This window comes from Podarcis muralis, chromosome 2 (assembly GCF_964188315.1).
Source record: "Podarcis muralis chromosome 2, rPodMur119.hap1.1, whole genome shotgun sequence".
Classification (NCBI taxonomy): domain Eukaryota; kingdom Metazoa; phylum Chordata; class Lepidosauria; order Squamata; family Lacertidae; genus Podarcis; species Podarcis muralis.
In genome coordinates this window covers 11,225,581-11,247,191 of record NC_135656.1, presented here as the reverse complement: position 1 = coordinate 11,247,191, position 21,611 = coordinate 11,225,581, and the positions used below count along the sequence as shown (strand labels likewise).

Sequence of the window (21,611 nt, the reverse complement as noted above, 5' to 3'; positions counted from 1 at the left end):
AGTTTGCTGCTGCGCTCCAAGTTTGTGCTGCAGATTTGCACCCTGTTGTGTAAAGCTGCAAGGTAAGTTTATGGCACCCAAGACAACCTGTTTGCCATTTGCAAGGACTTATCAGTCATAGCCCCAAGACTCACTGTGCTGGGGAGCGTGGCTGAGTGTGCTTGCTAAAAGCATCCCTAGAACAGAGATAGCAAACCTTTCAGGCTCTTGATGTTGCTGGGCAACACTTCCCATCTTCTCTGACAACTGGCCATGCTTCTTGGGTCTGATGGGAACTGGAAGCCCAACAACAACTAGGGGGCCATAGTTTCCTTTTTAATTCAATTATTTTTGCAACTTTCAGAAGTTTAACATACACACTCCAATACATAATAATTCTTTGTTTTGTTCTGTTGACTTCCCACCCTGTTTTCCATGGTGTTTTTACTTCTCCCCCTCTGCTGCACCCTAGGAAAGGTAAAGGGTAAAGGGACCCTTGACCGTTAGGTCCAGTCGTGACCGACTCTGGGGTTGTGACGCTCATCTCGCTTTATTGGCCAAGGGAGCCGGCGCCCAGCTTCCGGGTCATGTGGCCAGCATGACATGGCGAACCAGAGCAGCGCACGGAAACGCCGTTTACCTTCCCACCGGAGCGGTACCTATTTATCTACTTGCACTTTGATGTGCTTTTGAACTGCTAGGTTGGCAGGAGCAGGGACCGAGCAACGGGAGCTCACCCCGTCACGGGGATTTGAACCGCCGACCTTCTGATCGGCAAGTCTAGGCCCTATATCATAACAACAATACAATAATCTCTCAATCCTTCTGTTGCTCATAGTTCAAATCCCGCTTGTGAGTTCATCATGCTAGAGTATTTCTTTAAGTAATCCAAAAAGGGCTTGCATTCTTCCACAGGACAGTCATTATGTTCTCTTATTTTGGCTGTTCTAGGATATCTTTCATGTCTGTTTCTGTAAGTCTCAGCTAGCAAGGTGACAATGAACATCTTGACTGTGCTAGGCAAATGCAGGGTTTGATTCCTGGGATCCACTTGCCACCCACAAGAGTAACCCGCTTGTATTTCTGTTTTTGTTTTGTTTTTTAATAACTTTTTATTCAAAATTAAAACAAAACATATTATCCAGAAATATATCATCCTTATTCCCCCTCCATTTTTCCTCTCTCCCCCTCCCCCCACACAGAACCCCCACCCCCCGACTTCCCTCAGTTCCAGTCTTTGATTTCTCTAAAAATGCTGTTTTCTGCATGTTACAGTTGTATAGATCCTCAAACTATTTAGCTGATTATTATCAATAAAAAGTTTGTGAATGTTTATTCAAAACCAGCCAAGCAGTCCAGTTCGCTTTGTTGCGTCTTCAAATACTTTGTAAAGGGTTCCCATTCATCTTTAAAGTCACAGTTATCCTTGTCCCGTAGCTTGTATGACAGTTTTGCCAGTTCTGCATAGTCCATCAATTTTTCTTGCCATGATTCTTTAGTTGGGGTTGTATTTCTGGAACCTTCTTTTGCTTGTGACAGTAGCGCTTGACAGGTACTACCAGCTAGCATACCACAGGACACCGGCGCCTAGGCCTAATTTATCAGGTGTGCAAACCTGCAAACTCACCTCTCTCATTTATGCTGCTGGTTTCCTTCGACAGATATGTGCATGAAACACATAGCTAGCACGTGTGTGCTCAATTCAGCATGCTGTAATGTAGTGAACAGGGAGGCGGGTGGCGCTGTGGGTTAAACCACAGAGCCTAGGACTTGCCGATCAGAAGGTCGGTGGTTCAAATCCCCGCAACAGGGTGAGCTCCCGTTGCTCGGTCCCTGCTCCTGCCAACCTAGCAGTTCAAAAGCACGTCAAAGTGCAAGTAGATAAATAGGTGCCGCTCCAGCGGGAAGGTAAACGGCGTTTCCGTGCGCTGCTCTGGTTCTCCAGACGCGGCTTAGTCATGCTGGCCACATGACCCGGAAGCTGTACGCCGGCTCCCTTGGCCAATAAAACGAGATGAGCACCGCAACCCCAGAGTCGGTCACGACTGGACCTAATGGTCAGGGGTCCCTTTACCTTTAATGTTGTGAACAGTATGTTGGACACCATTGGGTAGACGCAGGGTTCAAATAGTATGAAGTCCGCTTGGGTATTTCTCTCTGAGTGTTTCCCCACAGCAATTTATTGTGGACTTGGTCTGATTGGGCACGCAGGTTCTGCACAGTGTCCACACACAACCTCCTTGTCACAATGCCATCCTATATTTTACCCGTTTAATCTGGAGTTGCTGTTTATACAGGATTTGTGTGTTTATGTGCTGAATCTGAGCAGCACTGAGTCCACAGTAAACTGACAAACTGACATGTGGAAGCCCCCCCTGTCTTGACATAACCTACTTTGCAAGATTGTGGTGCGTGAGAATAAAGTGGGCCAATCTCATCTATGCTGCGAAGGAACATAAAAAACCTCCCACCAAAACCCTTCAAAATCTGTGTTTAACTTGAAAAGATTTCTCTAGTCCACTCCCCAAATTAAAAATACTGTTGGATTCAAGCTCAGATCTGAAATGCATAGTCTGAGATGAGTTTTCTGCAGATTTGAAATGTGAGGCCCTGTCTGGGAATTTGGATGTTTTTAAGTTTGAGATATTGATACGTGCAACAACCAGTTATTGTACTCTTTGGAAATGTCCAGCGTTGCTGATAATAGCTTGATTTAAATCTTCAACCATTCATTTTTGCTCTTGTTCAGCCTAAGCTTTCATTTGCATTCCTTGCTGCTGCTTTCATGGATTGTTGTTACTGCATATTTTTTTTATATACTCCGCAAGTCTCTTTGAGAAAGTCCTTTTTGTTTGTAAAATTTGTGCAAGTTTAAAATCATTTGGTCCTAGCCTCTTTTCCTCTGCCCTTTGCCCTGACCCTCTGCATCGCCCACATCACAGGGCAAACTGTTGATGCTTCCCCCTTGTCTCTCCTTGCCTAGGCAGCCTGAGCCGGGCGGGCCCAATCCCGGCCATCCTGCGCCCACCACCTGCCATGATGCAGCAACCCCTGGATCTCAAGCCCTTCCTGTCGTTCCCTATGGAGGCGCAGCCGGCCGTGGGCCTCTTCGCAGGTTTCAACACGGTAAGGCCGTGGCTGCTTCCGGCCCAGGAGGTACAGGCTCGGGTAGGACTGTTTGTATAACTCCTCCTACTTTCCTTCTTCTCTTCCTCTGCCCCCACCAGAGAAAGGGGCTTTGACCTGGACACCTGGCCCCTGGGAATGCCAGGTGAGGCACCCAGGGCTCACAGATGAGGGTGCAAGAGGGGTTATGTTAGCCCTGGAGATAAGTGATGGCTGGGGCCCGTTTGGGACTGGTAGGGTGGAAGGCAGGGAGAGCAACAGTAGGTGGCGCCAGAGAGCTCATGGCAGGTCGTATCATAGAGTTGAAGGGACCCTGAGGGTCATCAACTGCAAACCCTGCAATGCAGGAATATGCACCTCAGCCCAGTATACCTGAACAGTCTCAGCCCAGTATACCTGAAGGAGTGTCTCCACCCCCCATCGTTCTGCCCGGACGCTGAGGTCCAGCGCTGAGGGCCTTCTGGCGGTTCCCTTGCTGCGAGAAGCAAAGCTACAGGGAACCAGGCAGAGGGCCTTCTCGGTAGTGGCGCCCGCTCTGTGGAACGCCCTCCCACCAGATGTCAAAGAGATAAACAACTACTGAACATTTAGAAGACATGTGAAGACAGCCCTGTTCAGGGAAGTTTTCAATGTGTGACATTTTAATGTATTTTTAATCTTTGTTGGAAGCCGCCCAGAGTGTCTGGGGAAACCCAGCCAGTTGGGCGGGGTACAAATAATAAATTATTATTATTATTATTATTATTATTATTATTATTATTATTACCTGTCTCATATGGGGATCGAAGCTGCAACCTTAGCTTTATCAGCACCATGTTCTGAAGGCAGTCAGGTGGGGGCTGACTGGGGGCCACGCTGGGGTTGGTGGGTGAGCCAAATGGATCAGCCTCCAGGGGAGATCTGAACGCAGACCCCGGCCAGGGAAGCTAGCTATGCCTGCTTTAAGCACACACTTCAAATGGGTCACTTAAGGAGGCTGCAGCACCACATCTCCTTAAATCACAAGAGATCTCAAATCATAGAGCTGCACAGTTGGAAGGGGCCACAAGGGTCATCTAGTCCGAACTGCGGCAGTGCAGGAATATTTTGCCCAACGTGGGGCTACCACCCATGACCCTGAAATTAACCATCATGCTTCTGCCGGTGTGGGGGGGTGGGGGGAGGACAACTGGCTTGTCAAGTGTTTACATGCACTCCAAAGCATCTTGACACTCGGTCAATGGTTTCCTTCCTCTGCCCACTCACTGCTGCAGCAGAAAAATGGGTAGGCTTCAGCAAGTTGTTGGGAGTCAGGTTCTATAGGGAAACTGGGACTCACTAGCCTTGCTTGGGAGTTTCGCTGGCTTTGGAAGTTTGCTAGTTTTTCAGTCTGTCTTGTCAGGCTAGTAAAAAATAATAATACAGTAGTACCTCGGTTTACGAACTTAATCCGTTCCGGAAGTCCGTTCTTAAACCAAAACCATTCTTAAACTGAGGCGCACTTTCCCTAATGAGGCCTCCCGCCGCCGGTGCCCTTCCACCATTCGGATTCTGTTCTTAGACCGAGGTAAAGTTCTCAAACCAGAACGCTATTTCCAGTTTTGCGGAGTTTGTGAACCAAATCGTTCTTAGACCGGACTGTTCTTAAACCGAGGTACCACTGTAATGGCAGGTTGGTACCACAAATAGGTGAAGAAGAAGAAGAAGAAGAAGAGGAGTTTGGATTTGATATCACTCTTTATCACTTACCCTAAGGAGTCTCAAAGCGGCTAACAACCTCCTTTTCCCTTCTTCCCCCACAACAAACACTCTGTGAGGTGAGTGAGGCTGAGAGACTTCAGAGAAGTGTGACTGGCCCAAGGTCACCCAGCAGCTGCATGTGGAGGAGCGGGGAAGCGAACCCGGTTCACCAGATTACGAGTCCACCACTCTGAACCACTATACCACACTGGCTCTCGTGAAGGAATATAGTCTTTAATGTATGTGGGTTGAGGAGATCAGATCCACCACATGCGTGGTGCATCATAGAATTGTAGAGGGAGGGAAGGGAGCCTGAGGGAATCTTTTGCCCATCAGACCACCTCAACTTGTATGCCAGGAATGGGGAAGCAGTTTCCCCCCCACCACCACCAAATGTTGCTGGACTACAACTCCCATCATCTCTGACCATTGGCCATTGTCTGGGGCTGATGGAAGGCCACTGGTTCCTCGTCCCTGCTGTACACCTTTGAGGGCAGCCTCCTCTTCACTGCATGTGTGCCTGGCCTTTACGATGCGAAGTACCACGTGAGCATGCCTGGTAACGATTTGCCGCCTTGTGGAGAGTTCTCGTCTCCATCTCGGGGGACAGCTGGAGATCAGTGATTGTGCTCAGGTCATTGGTTAGGAACCAAGACACGTGTATGTTTTAAAGAGCAGTAATCGGGCTCTTTTGCAGTGACTCCATTCCCATTCCTGCACGGAGGGAGGCAGGTATTCTCAGCTGGTGATGGTGTGTTTAGTCATTTGGTCTCTTTGCCTATGTTGGAGTGACCTCTGCTGGAGAAAGAGAGAGAGAGAGAGAGAGAGAGAGAGAGAGAGAGAGAGAGAGAGAGATGAAAAGCTGTATTGGCTACTGGCTCCCTAAAGGCTATTTTTCTTTTTAATGGAATAAGCTTTCTTGGACTACAATCTACTTAATCAGATGCATGAAGTGTTATTCCGAGCTGCAGGAATATGGGTGTGTATAATTGTAATCAGTGCGGTCAGAAGGAAAGGAAGTGAGCAGAGGGTACAGATGGTGGTGATTATATCCTTAATAGTGGCCATTCACAAAACAAACAGGCAGGCACAGATGTGACGATAGCACAGACATCCTGGCATTGGTAAGCCAATTAACGTAAGCAGTGTGATTGTGCTGATTCAATCCGCTAGCGATAGCACGGAACCTCTTGAGGAATTACAATTCAGCAGTTTCATGCTGCAGTCTTCCTTTGAAGGTCCTTTGTCCCAGTATGGCCCCCTTATGGTCAGATACAGAGTGGCCTGGGAAGTTGAAATATTCCTCCACTGGTTTCTCAATATTGCCATTTAAACTTTTGCATAGAAATGGGCCTGTAGAAGGACTTTGTTGGCAGATGACGACATATATCTTGTTGCAAGATGTGCAGACAAATGAACTCCTGGTGTTGCAGATGACATTGCTGAGTCCCAGGGACGCGGACTTATAAAAAATATTGGGGGGGCCCGGGAAAGCTCATGAATAATAAATAAGCTCATGAATATGCAAATAAAGTGGCGCCGCCTCCTCGTGAGCGAATAGGGGAGAGCGTGCTGCGCCTATTAATCAGCTCCAAAGGAAATTGGGTGGAGCTTTTGCTCGGGAGGGAGGGCAGGAGGCATGCAGCCCTCCCCTCCCTGTGCATTTTGGGCTGGGGGAGGGGCGGCGATGGCGCTCTGCTGGAGGGGCGCCGGAGATTATTGGGGGGGCGGAGCCCCCCCAAACGAATTTTTGAGGGGGCTCGGGCCCCCTCAAGCCCCATGGAGTCGGCGCCTATGCTGAGTCCTATAATAGCGCTGGTAGAGAAGACATGGGAGCAGTGTTCAATCTGGGTCATACACATAGCTGCAATTTAGAATTACCGGTACCCTGAATTTGTTCGTCTTTGAAGGTGCCACAAACCTTTAGGTGGTTTTAGCTACAAGAACCTGGCACTGCTGCCCCTCTGAAAGCTGTACTGCGTGATTGCAGGGAAGGCAAGAGAGCATGGGTAGGCAAACTAAGGCCCAGGGGCCAGATCCAGCCCAATCGCCGTCTAAATCCACCCCATGGACGGTCCGGGAATCAGCGTGTTTTTACATGAGTAAAATGTGTCCTTTTATTTAAAAGGCATCTCTGGGTTATTTGTGGGGCCTGCCTGATGTTTTTACATGAGTAGAATGTGTGCTTTTATTTGAAATGCATCTCTGGGTTATTTGTGGGGCATAGGAATTTGTTCATTATTATTTTTTCAAAATATAGCCCGGCCCCACACAAGGTCTGAGGGACAGTAGACCGGCCCCCTGCTGAAAAAGTTTGCTGACCCCTGCTTTAGAGTGACTTGAGGGTTTATTTCGATCCCATCTACCTTCCTTCCAAAATCACATCTGGATAGAGTTAGAAATAGAGACAGCGATAGATTGAGAGAGAGAGATTAGGTCTGCAACCTGTAATCAGCAGGCTGAAACCCTGCTAGACTATACCTAAAGCTTTAATTCCAGGAAGCACTGGCAGAGGGAGCAAGGTCTGCAGCAGAGAAGCAGCAGGTGGGCCATTAACCCTTTTCTTGGTTGACATTCCCCCCCTTCTCCCCCCAAAAACCCCCCCTCCTAGAATGCACATTTGCCACATTGCAAGGGAAAGTGTTTTGAATTGGGTAAAGGGTTAAACTGCCACGCCTGCTGCTTCTCCCACTGCAGATTGCGCTCACTGTTCTGCAGCTCTTCAGCAACCTGGTTTTGGAGCTGGGGGTCCAGTTCAGCCTTTTATGTATTAAAAGTAGAGGAAAAAGGAAAAAGTGGGTTTCCTTCCTGTGTTGCCAGGCAGCTGCCTGCAGGGGGAGCCACAGCCCTTGTATGTCCCTGCTGGGATGGTGGGTGCTCTCCAGACATATCTGTCTGGAATGGCGCATGTCCAGGCAGAGATGACTTTATACTTGGGAAATGAGAAGCAACAGGAGGGTCATCTGTCCCAGGCTGAGACCCCCTTAGAGAGTCAGGACCCCGCTGTGCAGGGCAGCAAATTCTCTTGCAGCAGTATCAGCAAATAGTAGAGAAGGTAAACTTTTTAATGAATTCTCTTCCACACCTGCCACTCAGGGAGTGCCCTCCGCATGTAGTCGGACTCCAGTTCCCATCAGCCTCGGCCACTATGGCCAGTGGCCAGGGATGATGAGAGCTGTAGTCCTGGAGGACTCCCCTGATTGTCTCTACCTTCACAATAACCTTGAGAGGTATGTCAGGTTGAGGCTGCTGCTTTGTGTTCTGCACGGATTGGAACCCAGGATCTCCCAGTTGCAAACGGAGCTCCCCCACCCACATCAAGGAAACTCCAAACAATCCCACGAAACACATTCTCCACATCGTTACTCTTGTCACTTTGCTGAGATGGATTGTTGATGGTTTACTTTTCGACTTTATTTGCTTTCGTTTGTGAACTGCTTCCCATCAAATATCTCAAAGCGATTTCACAAAAGAATCATTCTAATCCTTTTTATGCTTTCGCCTCTCCCACTAGGGAGGTTTTCAACTACCTCGTTCTGCTCGCAGAAGCCTGCATCGGGACTTCCGCTAGTGCAGTGGGGCTTGCCTGTGTCCTCCAAATCCATTCAGGAGGGTTAGGAAATCCCTCAGAAGAGGGTGCAGGCGCAGGGGAGGAGAGGAGCGGGGAGATAGTTATAGAGTCATAAAACTCAAAGAATCGTAGAGTTGGAAACGACCCTGGGGACCGTCTAGTCCAACCCTCTTCATTGCAGGAATCCTGCCCCAGGCCTGGGCTCGAACCACCGACCTTCTGGTCAACAGTCAGATGCACTGACCCATTGTGCCACCTGGAGAGTAAGCTTGTATCGGGCAAGCAGAAAAGCTTGCGCTGATAGAACAGTCTCCTTAGTGCTACAACTGAGCTGGCATGATGGGCTTTTTGGTGGGAGCGGGGACTAAAATTTCAAACCGGAATGTGGGAACCCACCTTTCGAAATCCACATTTGACCATTTGGCCTGGCTTTAAATGTGTGGGATAACATTCCTACTTACAGTCTTGCTTTCCCTTTCAAACATTGCTCATCACCATCGCCTTCCCCTACACCAGGTTGATGATGCCACAGGAAATCTGCAGAAAGCTAGCCTGTCTCTGCCTATCCCAGACCATCTAGCTGTCCCCTAAAGACTTGGTTTTAAAGGAATTCAGGCTAAGGGGTAAACTGAATCCAGATCAGCTCCAAAGCTTGCATGATATACAATGAACATGTCTTTAAAATTAGATAAGCCATCAAGAAGAATACCAAGTGTCTCTGGCCATTCTGTTCTTCTTGAGCTTTGGTCTGTTCTGACATTCTCCCCGCCCCCCCCCCCCCATCCCTGAGTTCCCAAGGTTTACATTGTCCTCCTTCTTCTGAAGAATCTGGTTGTGATATCCAGATTTCCTAGACCATTTGCAAGAGAGGATTCTTGCAAAGGCCTCTTCCCTTGTCACTTCAGCACTGGGACTGGAAAAGCAGCAGCACTGGTAACTTACACTCCGGATACCTCTATCCTTAAAGCCACAAATGCATGAAATCCAGAAATACAAGCCATCACACGTTTGGCCCATGTTGCGTGTCGAGACCCCGCAGCCACCCCCTCGTTGGAAAAACTCACACAAGGACACAGATATTAGGTTTATGTTATTGGGCAAATTTTGGCCACAACCTTATTGAAGTTACAGAATGTGAGCGGTATTGGCTTAGGCATTGATGCTGCGGATTAAACCACAGAGCCTAGGACTTGTCGATCAGAAGGTCGGCGGTTCGAATCCCCACGACAGGGTGAGCTCCCGTTGCTCGGTCCCTGCTCCTGCCAACCTAGCAGTTCGAAAGCATGTCAAAGTGCAAGTAGAGAAATAGGTACCGCTCCGGCGGGAAGGTAAACGGCGTTTCCGTGTGCTGTGCTGGTTCGCCAGAAGCGGCTTAGTCATGCTGGCCACATGACCCGGAAGCTGTACGCTGGCTCCCTTGGCCAATAAAGCGAGATGAGCGCCGCAGCCCCAGAGTCAGTCACGACTGGACCTAATGGTCGGGGTCCTTTTACCTTTACCTATATCTGACTCCTGCCCATTGTGCAGGAAGTCCAGTAAGGGTAAGCCACCGGTAGGGGGAGCCCTGTCGTTGCGAACCAACTCAAGCTCCCCCTGGTGTTTCCATCGGGGTCGTGTCAAGGCCTTAGCCCCCAGCCGGGCTTCAGACTAGATCAACACCCCCGGGTTCCTTAAATGGAATACCCTTAAGCATGGAGGGGCAGGTGATGGCCACACCTCCCCTCCCCCACACAAGGTCAAACAATGCCTAACCGCAACCCTAACAAAATTGTGACGATTGCTACGAGGTAGGCGAAAACCAAGTGGCCAGTGCCAATTTGCCAAATGGAAAAATTCCTACCAGGCCCCTCGGACAACCAAGGCAACCAACCGAAGTCCATAGCAAGGTCATTGCCTAACCTGCAAAATAGGGAGGGAGGGCGGGTGATTGAGGAAGCGAGCTAAGAGGAAGTCCTCTGGCTCGCTCCTCCGTTTAAACGGCTCCAGCCATGCCCCCCCCCCCCAGCCAGCAGGGCTCTGGCTGGGCTCTGACGTGACAGGGATCCCCCAGGCAATGGGGGACAAAGTCCCCCGCCCCTGGTGGGGAGTGGGTGGCCATGCAGTCCACCGCAACTCCTCCCCACTGGGAAGTGGAGCGGATCTGTGCTGTTAAAGGATGGGAGCCTTTCCCCCCTTTGTATTTAAATCACACATACACTTGGGGCCCCCCATGGCATGACCATACAGTCCTCCTAAAGAAGACTAAGACTTTCACAGGTTTTATAGGGGATGCCATGCGTGCACCTGATGCAGAAAACCACACCTGCCTGCTGTTTCCTTTAGTGTGTTAAGTAGGCCACTTAAGACCTCAATTATTAAGAGCCCCACTGATGACTCTTCACTGTGAGAGGTCAGCGGTTAACTCAGGGGTGGAAAAACTTTCCTTTTTTTCCTGTTGAGGCCCACATTCCCTCCAAGGTAATCCTTTGAGGACTGCCGGAGCCCGTGGTGAGCAGCAAAAGAGTCAAACGTGAGTTGGGTGCCCCCCTTTGCTTCTCTCTCCACCCCCTTTTGTACTGTTTTATCTCTTGCTAGCTGTCCGCGTGCAGTCGGGTTCAGTGTCACATGAAATTAGGCTGCAAGGCGCCCACCCTGCTGGCTTTCCTGTTTGCCCTGAATTCCTGCCTGAGAATGAAATTGACATGCCTCTCATAACCTCACAGTGAAAACGGCCTGCAATAGATATATTTTTTGGAATTTGTATTGGCTTGATTTTTAAGACATTGCTTGTAAGACCAGCAGTGTTTGAAATTAGCCAGGCGCCAGGTGCGTTTTGCAACTGACGTGGGTCCAATTGTTGTTGTTTTTTTAATATATATATATTATTCAAAATTAAAACAAAACATATTATCCAAGGGTCCAGTTGTGACCACGTGGAGATCTCTAGATGCCAGCCTGGCAACTTGGGAGAACAAAATGTCACTTAGAGAAGGACCTGAAATATTTTCCTTGAAGCTTGAATTAGTTTTATTCTGGATTGTTTTGTGTGATGTTTTGTAACATTTTGTGTGATGTTTTGTACAATGTGTTGTAAACCACATTGAAATTTGTTCTTTAAAATATATGGTGGTAATAGAAATGGAAATAACAACAACAACAATCGCTTAGGGGGCGGAGAACAGTGCCTACTGTGATGGGATAATGAGCTGCTTGTGCGTAAAATGCAAGTCCCTCAGAGTTTGGTCAAGTTCTCAAACCTCTGCCTGCGACGGAGCCCCTCCGGCATGGCTGCGTCAGTCGCTAGCAGAATCCGAAAGTGGTCGCTTTCGGAATCTCTTCCAACATAAAAGCTCCTTAACGGAAACACGTCTTCTGGACTCTCGGCGTGACAGTTTCCGGCGAGGAGTGGGTGTCCCTATAGGAGGTCTTGAGACCTCCCCACTGTTTTCGCTGGAAGTGTCTCTGAGCCATCCCTCCGACTCACTTTCCCTTGGAGTCCCTTCTCTCCCCCTACTGGTTCCCTCTTCAGCTGCTACGTCTCTCTCAACCTCAGTGAGCCTTTCCACCTCCTGTCCTTCCGATGGCAGTTCCCTGACACCTACACATTCCATTGTGGTGACCGCAGCCTAGGTTAAAGGTGCCATTTGGTGATTAGATTATTTACAGCTACAATAATCTACCATATAAAAATAAAAATAAAAATAAATTTATTTATTTATACCCCGCCAATCTGGCTGAGTTTCCCCAGCCACTCTGGGCGGCTCCCAATCGAGTGTTAAAAACAATACAGCATTAAATATTAAAAACTTCCCTAAACAGGGCTGCCTTCAGATGTCTTTTGGAGATAAGATAGCTGCTTATTTCCTTCCCATCTGATGGGAGGGCGTTCCACAGGGCGGGCGCCACTACCATAAAATTATGGACTGGTCATTTCTTCGTCAGAGGGCAAACGGGCAAATTTAGCAGGGGATCAAATACTTCCCCCCCTCACTGTTTCTGAGTTTCCAACACTGTGTAACACCCACGTTGGCAAAAGCCAAGGAGCCCTCCTTCATTTTCGCTCTCGTCACTTGCTTCCCCAGGTCAAAATAATCCCAGGTAGAACCCCGTGGGCCAGGCTGCACATGAAGCAAATAATCCACAATCGAGATCTCCCAGCGTGGTGTTTTTATTGTGATTGATATTTAAATGCAACCATGGAGAGATGGGGCGTTATGATATTTTTTTTTAGAGCTGGAGGAGGGGGCAGCACTGTTTTCTTCTTGCCAATTTCCTCCATCTTAATCGCCTCTTCCTTAGCAAAATGCTAATTAGTCCCTGCAAAAGCAGGGGGGGGGGGAGAATCAGATATCATCTAATGGCAGCTTTGGGCTAGGATTTGAGGAGAGGGGGCTGATTGAAGCAGAGATAAAATTTCAAGTGCCTCCCCTCCACACAGCTGCATTAAGTAAAAATAAACATGACAGAAAATCTAACCATGGATCTTTTCAGTAACATGGAGTTTGGCCCCAAATAACCCTACACTTAAGGTGGGCGGAGATCAGGATGTCCTGGGGCAGGACTAGCCAAAGAATCTTTGGTGCTCTGTTTTAGTGACTTTCCCCCCAGCTTCTTCTATTCCCCGCCCCCTCCTGGGAATATAGTTGCTTTATTCCAGAGAGTACCAGAGCACACAGACTTCGGTACTCTTTGCACAGAAAAACAGACTTTCTCAAAATTGCTCTTGGCTCTCCCCAAAGATGAAACGTTTTTCCAAGATGAATTAACCTTCTGGCCCGTCCAATCTCGCTTCCAAGCTGTCACCATCTCAAAACTCTTCTGTTCTCCCTCCTGCCTTCGTTGCTTGCTTCCTTCTCGCATCCCTTCCTGAAAACAGCTTCCACACTGCCTTTGACCCCTAAGAGCAGTGGTGAAGAAGTATTTTGTTGTCGTTGGACCATGGCTCTAATAATCCCTGACCATTGACCACGCTGGTTGGGGTTGGAAGGAGTTGGGGTCCATTTAGGCCTACAGTTTCTCCACCTCTGCTTCAGAGTCTGGAAGCGGCCTCACCTTGAATCATTATCCACAGGGCAGCAAATACCATATAGTTTCGCTCTATAAGACGCACTTTTTCCCCTCCAAAAATTAAGGGGAAATGTGTGTGCGTCTTATGGAGCGAATGCAGGCTCCTTGGCTTCAGCGATAGCAACGCGAAGCCTCCGAAGCGCAGTGGGAGCGCTCCCGCCGCGCTCCGGAGGCTTCGCATTGCTTTCGCTGAAGCCTGGAGAGCGAGAGGGGTCGGTGCGCACCGATCCCTCTCACTCTCCTGGCTTTGCTTCGCTGGAGAGGTGCTGCCCAGCTTTCCCTCTCTGCACAGCGCCCCTTCAGCGAAGTGGGAGGAGAAATGGAAGGGGCTCCGTTTCTCCTGTCGCTTCGCTGAAGGGGCGCTGTGCAGAGAGGGAGAGAATTTTTTTCTTGTTCTCCCCCTCTAAAACAAGGTGCGTCCTATGGTCGGGTGCATCCTATAGAGTGAAAAATATGGTACCTTATCTTACAACAACATCAACATCAATACCCCCCCTTGAGTTAATGGAGCAGTGGTCTTTGGGAGCCCCCAATATGTGTGTAAATGGGATGCATGGAAGAGGGGCTGCAACAATGCCTCCGCTATGTTCTGTGGATAATTCACTCTTCTTGGGAAGCACATTTCCTGGATTCAACTCCTGACTTTTAAGATGAAACAGATGCTGGCATGAGCAAGGCCTGATATATTAGGGTTGGCACGCTGTTCAGTTGACCAGCCCAGTGTTATCAATATTCTTTGAATACATGATGTTTGCCGAATTGGCCCCCTGTTACGTTGCGTAACGTCTTGAAGGCTGTGTTGAAATGATAATTTCTTTTCTTTTGCTTTGTTTTGTTTTCTTTAATGTGAAACTAGTGTTCCGGGATGAAAGACAAAGAGAAGGTCAATCACATTGCTCACATTTTTATTTTCTTAAAAAACAAACCCTTACCTTAATGCTGCTTAAGTTTTAAAAAATCGCAACGAAACATTGCAAGTTATTACAGTGGTACCTTGGGTTAAGAACTTAATTCGTTCTGGAGGTCCTTTCTTAACCTGAAACTGTTCTTAACCTGAAGCAAAGTTCTTAACCCGAGGTACTATTTCTGGATTAGCGGAGTCTGTAACATGAAGCATCAGTAACCTGAAGCATCTGCAACCCGAGGTACCACTGTACAAGTGTCTGTTGGTGATTAAGCATTAACATTTATTAGAACAAGGACAATACTTTAAATTCTTGACCATTATTGGACCAGTTGATAGGCTGTATCTTTCCTGACTGATCAAGTGCCCAATCCTGAGATTTAATTATATTTTTATCCTGCTTTTCATACCAGATACTGTCTCCCAAAATAGTGCACAGACAGACAGACAGACAGACAGACAGACAGACAGAGAGAAGCCCTGCCTTCAAGCTTACAAAGTAAAAAATGGCAAGACTAGAACAAACTTGCCTTTATACTCATTTGCAGCTCTTCTGGTCTTTCCTTCCTGGTCTTCTTTCTTGGGTAGGAATAGAGGAAACTGCTTTATGCAGAGTTAGACCATTGGTCCCTCTCGCTCAGTATTTTCTACACTGACTGGCCGCAGTTTTCTGGGGCTTTAGGATGGAGTCCTTATCTGGAGATGCTGGGGAATGAACCTGAGACCTTCAGAATGCAAAGCAGGTGCTCTAACGCTAAGCTGTGGTCTTTATCCTCAGATATAGCTCCTTAACTGCCACAGCAGTCCTTGTTCCTTTGGCTCTAGGCAGACGCCAGAGGATGCTCTCTACTCCCAGGGCAACTGGCAATAGATATCTACATGCAACTGGTTGTTTTTTTAAAAAAAATACATTTTTTATTAATTTTAGCATACAAATTATAAAACATACCCCACATATTATAACAAATGCATTCTTTTTGGACTTCCATCAGCACCTCCGATGATCTTCCGTCTTAATCACTTTTTATGCATTACTTAATTTTATATTGTCTTTACCTCTCTTAACCTATCATCTTCCCTTCTCCGATTTTACAATATTTCTAGCAATACTCCTCACAGAACTTCTTGCAAACCTACAAACGTCGTTTGTTCATCACAAATACTTTTCATATATATCATAAATTTACTCCAGTCTTTGGTAAATCTCTGGTCCCGTCGGTTTCGGATCCTTCCTGTTAATTTATCTAATTCTGCATAGTCCATCAACTTCATTCTCCATTCTTCAATCGTCGGCAATTCTTCTTGCTTCCATTTCTGTGCTAATAATATTCTAGCTGCTGTTACTGCATATAAAATTTTTTTACATTCTTTTCTATTTATATCACTTCCCACCATTCCCAATAGAAATGCTTCTGGTTTCTTTGTAAATGTATGTTTCAATATTTTTTTCAACGCGTTATATATCATCTCCCAGAAACATCTCACCTTTTTGCATTCCCACCACATATCATAGAATGTTTCCTCTTTACATGCAACTGGTAATTAGGTAATCTGCAGGCCTTAAATAAAAAATATTCGTGCAAGTCAGCTCATGGATGGGTAAGCTGTGGCCCTCCAGATGTTTGTTGAACTACAGCTTCCATCACCCCTGGGCGCTGACTGGGGCTGATGGGAGTTGGAGTCCAACAGGTTCCCTGTGCATGTTTTAGACCCATGTTTTTAGACCTGTGTTTCTCAAACTGGAGGGACACGGGTGGCACTGTGGGTTAAGCCACAGAGCCCAGGACTTGCCGATCAGAAGGTCAGCAGCTCAAATCCCCGCGACGGGTGAGCTCCCGTTGCTCGGTCCCTGCTCCTGCCAACCTAGCAGTTCGAAAGCATGTCAAAGTGCAAGTAGATAAATAGGTACTGCTCCGGCAGGAAGGTAAACGGCGTTTCCCTGCGCTGCTCTGGTTCGCCAGAAGCGACTTAGTCATGCTGGCCACATGACCCGGAAGCTGTACGCTGGCTCCCTCGGCCAATAAAGCGAGATCAGCGCTGCAACCCCAGAGTCGGCCACGACTGGACCTAATGGTCAGGGGTCCCTTTACCTTTACCTTTTTCTCAAACTGGGGATGATGGGAGCTCTAGTCCAACAACAACTGGGGACCCAAGTTTAAGAACCACTGTTTTAGACACTCCAAGGTACCAACAGAGAGGATGGATCTGCCCATTGGCTCCCATTGTCTGCCTTGCACACCGGTCACCTGCGGAGTGAAATTACTTTCATTGATATTTTTATTCCTGGCAGGGCTTCAGCGCCTTTAACAGCTGTCTAGAAGGTAGAAATTCTCCAGGTTAATCTCTTCCTGGCATCTATCAGAAGGGACAGGATAAGTTTCGCCTGTTTAATTTCTACACACAGAATGCTTATGCTGCTAAAAGGTTTTGGCAGCAGGGAGCGGGGAAGTTGCTCAGTTTGGAAAAGTGTGGCTCTATGGCCCCCACTCACCCAGCCTTCACTTGGGATAAGAAATCCTTTGGGAGCTTTGGATGTTTGTGAAATCCCCGGTAATGAGATATCAGCGAAGGGGGAGGAGCCTGCTGTGCTTATGCAGATCCGATGTGGTGTGGATTAGCTGTTCCATGCGTATTAAGTGTCTCTCCTAGGTGCATGGAAGATAACTCACGAGATTGTTGCTACAGTGCCACATGTCACAAACGTATCTTGTCCCAAGGACTGCAAACATCCTCCCAACATTTCACAGAAAGCGGGGTGGGGGTGGGGATCTCTCCCTCCCTCCCTCTCTCTGGTGCGCAATGTGCCGTCTTCTTACACCAAAGATTGTGGCTGCCCTCTCCTCCTCCACCTCCCTGCCACACTTTTTGGGGTGTATATTCAGTAAGGTGGTGCTGTGGGTAAAACCTCAGTGCCTAGGACTTGCTGATCGTAAGGTCGGCAGTTCGAATCCCCGCGGAAGTGTCCTCGGATGGCGCTGGCTCCCGGCCTCTTGAGTGAGATGAGCGCACAACCCTAGAGTCGGTCACGACTGGCCCGTACGGGCAGGGGTACCTTTACCTTTACCTTTTTATTCAGTAAGGAGCTGGGTTTCTTCCAGTCACCCTGTTCTGGTTGCACCTGTTGCAGAGCACACATGGCTTGCCCAGCTTTGCATCTGAGTTGCCTGCTCCTCTTTTCAGTAATGCTCCAACAGCTGGTTCCAGTGAAATGATTGGTGCTTGTGCAATGATCCTTTGAAGCCCACCTGCCAATCATATTCAGGTGAAAATGTTTACACTGAAAGGGTTCTCTCTCTCCCTCCTTTAGGGTTAGAATTGTTTTCGCTTTTTTTAAAGTGATTTGCTAACTCAAGTCACTTAACTCTCCTTGTAGCACAAATACCTTAAGCATTTTTCCGGCTAAAAGAAAGATGCCCAGTCTCTCTCTCTCTCTCTCTCTCTCTCTCTCTCTCTCTCTCTCTCCCCCTAATGTGAAATAAGTCTGGACTTTTACATGCAGACAACAGTGGAGGTAGTAGACCTGCTAATGGATCATATACTTCTTCAGATTGCAGATGGGGAATTGGGAACCAAAAACTCTTTCTTATCTCCACAGTCTTTCCTTTTCCTCAAGCTAGGAGAAGGGAAGCAATTCATCTGCGCGGGGCCAGTCCTTTTAGGAATTCCAAATCCCCACTGCTTGTCAACTCTAATATCTGAGGCACATTTCCTCCCCCAGCACCCCACAAGTTGAAACTGAAAGCACACTTCATTCTCGTACCCCCGAGTCTGTGCACATGTAAAGATTACGTAATCTTGGAAGCATCCATCTTGCATGTTACTGTTCTGATCAGTTCCGCATCTGTAAAATGGACCTAAAAGTGCTTGACTGCTAGTGGTGATAGTCATGGTAGCATCAAAGGCTGCGAACCTTTTCTAAATAGGGTTGCTGGGTCCCAACCTAGAGAATGCATTTTTATTATTTATACTGTATTTAACAATATATCTTGTATGGATAGGGTACAACTTGAGAACCATATGTAAGGGTCTTTCCAGATTCCCTTCTTATTGTGTATTCATTATGATTTGTCCTTGTGATGGTATTGAGGGGGGGGGCAATTCCACACAATCCCGCTTTCAATATCCTTGGCACCTGCAAAGGTTTTGGGGCAAGCACACCGCTTTGTTTCTAGTCACTGCCTGCTATGCATGCCTGCTCAGAAGTTGAATGAGACATACTTATTGTAGATGCATATAGCCTCGATCTCACTGGCACTGGTGAAGGGAAAACGCTCTGTACATGCTCATTGACCTCCGGTTACTGCCCATGTTACAATGCCAAAGTACTGGCCCTCAACATAGCCTCTGGGGCTGATTACAGATGGGCAGAAAAGAATATGAGCTGAGAAAATAAGGATCTCAAAACATTACACTGTCTTATTTAAGCCACTGTTCCCCAGCTATAATATTGAGATGAGTTTCTAATACCTGGGCTGCTTCTCATATATTTCTGAGATTGGGGTATTGGAGCAGGGGTCCTAGGAGCAGAGTTGCTTGCGGAATATTTTCTGCATGGCACAAATGCTACTTATTTTTTAGGATTTCCCTACCAGGACAGACTTTGCTCGTGTGCTCAAGACAGCGATTCCATAAAACATATTTTTTTGCACTATGCAAAATATGAGCAAGCCAGGGCTGAACTGATATTACCCTTGCTGGTACCTTTCCCGGGAAAATCAGAGGCTCACTATGTCAGGTTCCTATTGGAAGACCGAACAAATGCTAGAACATTAGCAGTGGCAAAGTTTTTATCGGTGGTTGCAAGAACCAATGATCCCTATATTCTGAACAAAATGCTTGTTTAACCTGGAGGTAGGCTGTATGAATTGTGTATTGCTTTGTAACGATTTGTTGGGTCTCTGGACCGTAATAAAGGTTGGGGATGATGATATTCTTTAGGATTTTATTAACCCCATTTGATCAGAGCTTCCCCGTGCCCGGGGCGGTCGGAAGTGCACTCTGCACTCTCTTAGAAACACTCCTGTCTTCCATAGCGCTGCAGATAGGGTCCCGGGGCTGAGAGCTTGGTTCAAAGCAGTTCCTGCCTAGTGGAGTTGGAAGAGGAGATCGCTAATAGATCACCTGGCGATTCCGAGGGAAGGAGATTGAGAAGGGGAGAATTCCCGAGGGCGCCCCCTTCTAGCCGGGGCGACGGGGGTCCCATCCATTCTCCCCCCCCCCCCCCCGTCGCCCGCCGGCTCTCGGGGCGGCAGGGCTTGTCCGGCCCCGGGGTGGGGGGAGGGAAAGAGGGAGTCCCCTTCGGTCGCTCCTCCCCAGCCGGGGAAGGGAGGCGGGCGCCCGGCTCACACTCTCTCCGCTGGCTGGCGGGATGCGCCGGGGGATTCGGCCGCTGCGGGCAGCGCGCACTGAAGCTGCACGGGGTAAGAGAGGCGCCTGCCCTGATCCGGATTAAGCGGCTGGGGGGGGGGGCGGCGGGTTGCGGCGCGAGAGATCCGAAGTGCGGGGGAGAGGGGCTTCTAGAGGTAGGTAGGTGGCGGCGGGGGCTACGGAATAAGTTACTACCCCCACTGCGCTCACTCTGGTCCATTCAGCGGCACCGCTTCCCTGGAAATGCAAAAACACCGCCAGCCTCTGCACTCCGGAGTCGGTTCTCCTCTCCCAGCTTGCGTTCACTCCGTTTCCCCCGCCTTTTGCCTCCCGCCGTTGCTTTCCTAGACGGGGAGCAGACTTTGTAAGCAGGGATGCTTTGGAAGAGGGAGAAGCCGTGTCGTAACCCCTCCTCACCATTTAATCACCATCCCTCTGCAGAGCCGGGGGGGGGGGGAGTCTCCATTTTCTCTTGGGATTTCTCCTCCCTCCACAGTCAGGTAAAAGGACTGCCTTGGGGAGCATTGCCTTGGGGAAAAACCAGGGGGGTGCTCTACCCACTAGGTAGCATTGCTTCCTTCTGAGCAGGAAAGGGTAGCTAGTTATCTGTTGAAATCCATTTGACCCAGTTTTGCCACCCCCTGGTTCTTTCATCTAGTCTCAGCCTGGGTTGAAGCACTTGTGGCCCTCCAGATGTGGACCAGTGGCCAGTTTTGCAGTCCAGCAACATTTGGAGAGCCTCCTGAGGATCATGGAATTGTAGAGTTGGAAGGGAGCCTGAGGATCATCTAGTCCAACCCCCTGCAATGCAGGAATATGTAGCTACCCCACACGGGGATCGAACCTGCAACCTTGGCATTATCAGCACCAGGCTTTAACCAGCTGAGCTAACCAGGTTCCCTGTCCCCTGCCTTCCCAGGGTTTGGGGTTACAGCCCAAGAGCCTCTTGGCCCTCTGTCACAGGATACACTACTGCCCCCCTCTGTAGATAACTGGTGGCAGTCTGGAGTTTCAGCGTTCGAGGGCCCCTCCACATGTCATTTTTATTGTGTGTTCATGATAATCTGTCCTCCTGACGGTATGGGGCAGTAATACGTCCCACCTCTGTTTTCAATACTGTTTGAGCCTGCAAAGGTTTCAGGGTGGACATGCTGCTCTCTTTCCAATCAGTGCACCTTGTGTAACATCCAGCGGAAACCCTGTAACTTTCTATACCACTAATGATCCGGGTTTCTTTTGCCCCCCCCCCCCCCGTTGCACCGCAGAGCAAATGCCGCTCCAGGCAGCAAACACGCAATAACTTTAGGAAAGCATCAGGGAACAACCAATAAAGCAGAATAATTTGTAGGTGGTCCAGTATAAAAACCACCGCTAATATTGCACCAGTGACGAGTTGTGGCATACACCCGCAAAAAGTCCTACTAAATCCTGGATAATGTATTTGCAGGGTAGCGTCAGCAGATCTTTTGAAACAGGGAGGATAGTAGCAGCCACACGTCTCTGAGTTTGACTCTGACTCCAGTCAAAGCATTTGGGCTGTGGGTGCTCTTGTGAATTATCTCTCCTTATCCCTCAGCTGCAGTATTTTGTGCCTGGCTTCCAAAGCAAAACAGGTGCCTTTATGCTCAATCCTAGTCATGGCCTGTCTGTGCCAAACAGCCAATAATCAAAATGTTGTGCTGTACTCAGAACACGTGCAGATTCTAGGTTACAACCTCCATGATCCAACTTAGGCTGTTTACGCTCTCCTGTTCCCTCTCCAACCCGAGCTCTCCCACAGCTTGTTTGGGAAGCAGTCTCTGCAGGACATTAGCCACAATCCTTTTATATCCCATTGGTTCTTATGAAATAGTGTGATTTGATGCATTGCAGCCCCTCCACAACCAGATTTAGAAAAAG

The 21,611-nt window shown here is 48.4% G+C and overlaps 1 protein-coding gene across 6 annotated transcripts in view; it reads left to right on the top strand.

The window, feature by feature from the left end:
- The window catches only part of ZNF385A (zinc finger protein 385A), a 199,603-nt gene that overhangs the window by 106,241 nt on the left and 71,751 nt on the right, over positions 1-21,611 (top strand). For 3 of the 6 annotated variants that reach the window (XM_028709194.2, XM_028709201.2, XM_077923867.1), the window contains exon 2: positions 2,963-3,147. The exons of 1 other annotated variant lie outside the window; for it this stretch is intronic. In XM_028709194.2, coding sequence (XP_028565027.2) covers positions 2,963-3,147 — 185 coding nt within the window. The remainder of the gene's footprint in view (positions 1-2,962; positions 3,148-21,611) is intronic. 2 more of the 6 variants (XM_028709213.2, XM_028709210.2) reach the window with 2 other exon arrangements.